This window comes from Strongylocentrotus purpuratus, unplaced genomic scaffold, assembly GCF_000002235.5.
Source record: "Strongylocentrotus purpuratus isolate Spur 01 unplaced genomic scaffold, Spur_5.0 spur5_scaffold_11, whole genome shotgun sequence".
In the NCBI taxonomy this organism is placed as follows: Eukaryota; Metazoa; Echinodermata; class Echinoidea; order Camarodonta; family Strongylocentrotidae; genus Strongylocentrotus; species Strongylocentrotus purpuratus.
The window spans coordinates 7,937,418-7,943,832 of record NW_022145596.1 but is presented as its reverse complement, the minus strand read 5'-3'; the positions used below and the strand labels follow the sequence as shown (position 1 = coordinate 7,943,832).

At 38.3% G+C, this 6,415-nt stretch overlaps 1 protein-coding gene across 1 annotated transcript; it reads left to right on the top strand.

Moving 5' to 3' along the window:
- The first annotated feature begins 919 nt into the window (after positions 1-919).
- Positions 920-6,184, top strand: LOC105438204. The gene is made up of 4 exons (XM_011665725.2): positions 920-2,699; positions 3,211-4,279; positions 4,768-4,812; positions 5,259-6,184. Exons 1-4 carry the CDS (start codon positions 1,717-1,719, stop codon positions 6,075-6,077), a joined length of 2,916 nt encoding a protein of 971 aa, XP_011664027.2. The 5' UTR covers positions 920-1,716; the 3' UTR covers positions 6,078-6,184.
- The last annotated feature ends 231 nt before the right edge of the window (positions 6,185-6,415 follow it).

The following is a 6,415-nucleotide window of genomic DNA, read 5'->3' as shown; positions in this document are numbered from 1 at the left end:
AAGGGATATGGGGGTCAAGATCCATCTAATGGCATGTATATACATTCATTGTGGGGAAACTAGCCTATTCAAAAAATATAATATTTTCCTCCAAAATGCTGAACCACCCCGGCCCTTACAATTTCGGCCCGAAAGTTGTGATAATTCAATTTTTTACAATATTTGTCCGTACACCCCTTTCAAGGGGTTATAGGGTTCAGGATCCATCTAATCGCATGTATGTACAATCATTATGGGGAAACTAGCAAATTAAAAAAAAAAATATTTTCCTCCAAAATTCTGAACCACCCCGGCCCTTACCATTTCAGCCCGAAAGTTGTGATAACTCAAATTTTTCAATATTTGCCGCTACGCCCCTTTCAAAGAAATGTAGGGGTCAGGATCCATCTAATGGCATGTATGTACATTTATTGTGGGGAAACTAGCCTAATAAAAAAAATTAATATTTTCCTCCAAAATGCTGAACCACCCCGGCCCTTACAACTTCGGCCCGAAAAGTTGTGATAATTCAAATTTTTACAATATTTGCCCCTACCCCCCTGTCAAAGGGATATAGGCGTTAGAATCCATCTAATTGCATGTATGTACATTCATTATGGGGAAACTAGCCTTTTAAAAAAATATAATATTTTCCTCCAAAATGCTGAACCACCCCGGCCCTTACCATTTCGGCCCGAAAGTTGTGATAATTCAAATTTTTACAATATTTGCCCCTACCCCCCTGTCAAAGGGATATAGGCGTTAGAATCCATCTAATTGCATGTATGTACATTCATTATGGGGAAACTAGCCTTTTAAAAAAATATAATATTTTCCTCCAAAATGCTGAACCACCCCGGCCCTTACAACATCGGCCCGAAAAGTTGTGATAATTCAAATTTTAACAATATTTGCCCGTACACCCCTTTCAAAGGGTTATCATACCTGCCAACCCTCCCGCATTTTCCGGGATATTCCGCATTTCTGGAATTTTAGGACCTTAAAATGCGGGAGATTCCGCATTTTGGAAATTTAAGCCAAATTGGGCTTGTATTACCATTTGCCGCGATTTGTGTGAGAGCTCTCGTATAGTATACTGTGTGTGTGTTGATGGCCGCGGAAGCTCATTTGGCTTGTAATGACGGTTTTGCAGCGTATTTGTGCCACTGATCTATAGCGTAGAGATCAGCATTATGTGTGTGTGTGTAGCGTTTGGCCTGGCATGTACGCTCCATACTTACACACACACACACGCATACAAGCGAATACAGTACATGCACGCTTCACGTGCGATCGAGCTTGAGCGAGCGGCTTTGGTTCAACGTGTAATCGTGAATGGTTACTACACTCGCAAAAGTTTGTTAGTTTTACTTATATTAGTTATAATGTCTTCCAATCCCAAGGAATACGCTTGCTTGATGGATTCATGGAGTTTACCGTACCGTACTGACTTTTTAATTGTCTAATCCAGTATTTGGAAGAAGTGTGTTGGGACTTTGGTATACAGAGTGAACGCCCGCTGCAACGCGGTACCGGAGCTGAGTCAGTGCCAGTGGAGTGGGGCCCGGGCAGCGATGCGTACCGTACACATGGTATGTACTGTGTATAGTGTGATCGATGCATGTCAAATGTTGCCGGAGCTGTTATGGGGAATTATCAAACAATCGCTACACCGCTAACCTCCCTTCTCTATTCTAGTTATAGATCTAGATAGATCTATGCCGGTGAAAACTTAAAATGGCTGAATCAAAGGCAAAAAAGAAATTTTTGCAAAGTTTCAAGGATGATTATACATCACGTTTCCCATGCATCTCTTCATCAAATAAAGGCAAGCATTATGCATTTTGTAGAGTTTGTAGATGCGATTTAAAGATTGCACATGGTGGAGCAGGTGATATTTCAATACATCTTCGCTCAAAAAAGCACATTGAAAAAGAAGTAGCAGAAGAGAAGGCCAAAAACATTCCCAAAGAAGGACGAATTAACACGTTTTTCAGAAAAGAGGATTACTCAGTAATTAATGCCGAAGTGATGTTCACTGATTTCTTGGTTGAGCACAATATTCCACTTGCTGCTGCTGATCACAGTGGCCAATTATTTCGGAGAATGTTCCCAGATTCACGAATTGCAAAACAATACAACTGTGCAAGAACAAAAGCTTCGCATGTGGTGCAGAGTCTGGCTGCCGCAGACCGTGACACTCTGGTATCGCAAATGAAAAACTCTCGGTTCAGTCTGGCAACAGATGCCAGCACCGACATGGAGGCAATTAAACTCTATCCACTTGTAATTAAAACATTTGACGAGATGGAGGGAAAAGTGTTGTGTCAGCTGTTATCACTGAAAGAATCATCAGAGCGATCGACAGGCGAAAACATTTTTGGTATACTAGATCATGAACTCAAAACTCACAACATCTCGTGGACAAATTGTGTAAGCTTATCATCTGATAATGCCTCAGTAATGCTAGGAAAGCATAAAGGAGTGGCAGCGTATGCGAAAGAACAGAATGCCAATATTTTCATCGCGGGATGTTCGTGCCATTTGATACACTTAGCTGCACAGAAGGGCAGTCAGAAACTGAAGTTTCCGTTAGATGACTTGCTTGTGGATGTCTTCTATTACATCGATAAGAGTTCGTTGCGTCATCAGGCCATAATTCGGCTGCAGAAGGAACATGGTGTTGCTACAAAGAAAATCCTGAAACATGTCTCTACCAGGTGAGTCACATACTTAAAATTTTGATAGTGGTAGAGTTATAATCAATCCCCCCCCCCTCCCTTCTCCCTACACTTCCCTCTACCAAAAATGAAAATATAAAGCATAAATCGATACACATTTACTGAAGAAAATAGAGGTTTATCATAAAATTGTGCCTAATTCAAATTTGCTATCATGTCTAAGCACTTTAAAAGAAAAGAACTACTTTTTGGCATGTGGGAAAACTCTTGGACTATGGTACAATTTTGAAAATTATATTTACAACCTAAACTACAAAGCACAAGTTAGGATTTATCGATCAAATTCCAGACTTGCTCAAGTTTGATCTTCCAGTTAATTATGTTAAGTGATAGTGATAAGAAATCTTGAATAAAGCTTATCCAAATAAAAAGTAAATGATATTATTGATATGTTTCTTAAATAACTTTATCTCTTTAAATGTTAGAGACATGTGCATTGGTACAATTAAACATACATGTATGCGCTGCTTTATTCATTTACTTCACTCAGATGGCTATCTTTGGGAAAAGTTCTAGACCGTCTTCTAGAAAATTGGTCTCCTCTTCTAGAGTTCTTCAAGGATGAGGCTACACCTAACGAGAGCAGAAAGAGGAAGGCCTCTGCAGCTGCTAATGGCAAGCAAGCCAAGAAAGTCAAGATGACGAACACCAAGCCTGTTTCAGCCGAGAGCATGTGCATGGCACGAAAACAACCTGCTTTAGCAAGTACATCCAAGAGTACTGCTGCTTCTACAAGTACATCCAAGAGTACTGCTGCTTCTACAAGTACATCCAAGAGTACTGCTGCTTCTACAAGTACATCCAAGAGTACTGCTGCTTCTACAAGTACATCCAAGAGAACTGCTGCTTCTACAAGTACATCCAAGAGTACTGCTGCTTCTACAAGTACATCCAAGAGTACTGCTGCTTCTACAAGTACATCCAAGAGTACTGCTGCTTCTACAAGTACATCCAAGAGAACTGCTGCTTCTACAAGTACATCCAAGAGTACTGCTGCTTCTACAAGTACATCCAAGAGTACTGCTGCTTCTACAAGTACATCCAAGAGTACTGCTGCTTCTACAAGTACATCCAAGAGAACTGCTGCTTCTACAAGTACATCCAAGAGTACTGCTGCTTCTACAAGTACATCCAAGAGTACTGCTGCTTCTACAAGTACATCCAAGAGTACTGCTGCTTCTACAAGTACATCCAAGAGTACTGCTGCTTCTACAAGTACATCCAAGAGTACTGCTGCTTCTACAAGTACATCCAAGAGTACTGCTGCTTCTACAAGTACATCCAAGAGTACTGCTGCTTCTACAAGTACATCCAAGAGAACTACTACTCAGTTTGATATTACACAGTACTTATTCAGACAACAGGAGTTGGCTGAGAAGCACTCCAAATCAAAAACATCAACAAATGTATCCAGTGATACCTCTGTCAAGACATCTTCCCAGAATGACTCGCTACAAGGGAAAGCAGCCCGTATCTTCCAACAACTGAATGACCCCAATTGCAAGCTTCAAGCACTTTTTTTGCAGGCTTGCTTGCCAGCTTTCGATGGTGCAAATACTGTAAGTTACTCATTCAGTATTAGTACTTGTTTGAAGTTACATTTCTTAAATATCATTTGACTTTATAGTAATTCTTCCTGAATTTAACTACTTTAAGTACCTGTACACCTGTGAATGAAAAATCATCATTAATTTGTTCCTCGTTTTCATTTTACTTCCTCATTTTCATTTTACTTCATAAATTTGTTACAACTAACTACATGTAGTTTAAGAGTTGTGCAAGTAGCACCCCCAGCCTGTTTATCATTCATTCATATTTAAATAAGTTGTTGCATACATTGAAACAAAAGTAATACCCATGTACATTTGATGAAAATTCTGTTTTTGTGTGCATGCGTTACATATTGTTTTGTAACAAGACAGATCACTGAAAGACGTTCATAAATCATAAGTTCTACACAAATGTTTCTGTTAATATAACCATTTACTAATCTTGTTTGCATGCTTTATATTATTGTCATTTTGCATTTTTTTCTTTGATGATTTAGATGTATAATCTTGATGTTGCTGATTGTATCTCAGGTGCCTTAATGGTAATTATGAATATTTCAGAATGAATCTTTCTCATGAAGACACCAGATTTACATGACATGCATGTACCTTGATTTTCCTTTTTAAGCTATTTAGAAATTAAATTTTAATTTCAGTTATGAGTGTATCTATCTCATTATGTGCATTTGAATTATTCAAGTTGAGAATTATTACCTATATTCAGACACACAGTGTACACACCGTGTAGTGTAGGCCTGTTCTATACTGTACAAGGAGTAAGTTACACATAAATTTGAGGACATCATCATTCTAAAGATAAGATAAAAGAAATGACACTTATTGATTGTATTAAAAGAGAAGGGTTTAGTTGTGTTCAGATTAATTTTGATGATTGACATATCATTTCAATTCAGAATAAATAATTCATGTTAAAGCATTTATATTTCATGCTGGTCTTTTAATTTCACTTTTATTTTGTCCACAACAGGTACTACAAAGTGATGAACCATATATTCATCGAATACACAGAATACTGTTAGATCAGCTAGCATCACTGTTATCAAAATTTGTGAAACCTTCTGCAATTGTTGCTGCTGAAGACATTACCAAGCTAGACTTAGCAAATGAAGACAATCATAAAGACAATGAGGATATTCATATTGGTTTTGAATGTAGGCAGTTTCTCAAGGACAATGAAGACAAACTAGATGTTGCAACATTCTACACTTCTGCTAAGAACTTTTTGAGTGCTTCCTCATCATACATGATCCAGAAGTATGCATTTAATGATGATCTGCTGCTCAATGCAGAAGTGCTAGATATTTCAGCAAGGCTTCACAAGAAGTTCAGTTCTGTTGAGTACTTCATCAAAAGATTCAACCTGCTTCCCCTTGACAAAATGGACAAAGTTGAATCTGAATTCTTGAGCTATCAGATTGACAAAGATATTGTCAATATAGATATTGAAGATGGGAGAATTGATGAGAAATGGCACAAAATTGGACAGCTAAGAGACTTCTCAACAAATTGTCCAAAGTATGCTCTCCTGACTTCAGTTATGAAATGCATACTAGTAGTGTTCCACAGCAACAGTGATTGTGAACGCATCTTTTCAATTGTTGAAAAAAACAAAACTAAGCAAAGGGCTAGTTTAGGGACACCAACATTAGGTGCATTACTCATCCATAAGTTGGCAGTGCAGAGTAGGGGCAAGAAGTGTTTCTCCTCTGAATATTCCCCAGAAACACTCAAGGCAGCAAAGAGTGCAACTTATCAAGCCCTGTCAGGCCAATCTACACCCTTGTAATGGTCAGTAACAATTGTACAACTAGCAAGATGGGTTAATAATAATAATAATAATAATACATAACATTTATTAGGCGCTTAATACTGATGTTTCTAAGCGCACAGTGTTCTGATTAAGAGAAGACTATAACCCGTAGAATTAAATTAGAAGAAAAAGCAAAAATACAAAAGTAACATAGATAAGGTAAGAAAAACAGTGGCAATCAACTAAATAAAGACAAAGACAAATATGGTGCGCACCTCCATTGACCGACGCACAACTGCAATTAATGGTTAGCCAGAGCCCGGCATTTCATTTCGTTTGTGCCATAATGCTTCAGTTTTCGGGGGCGCTGCACC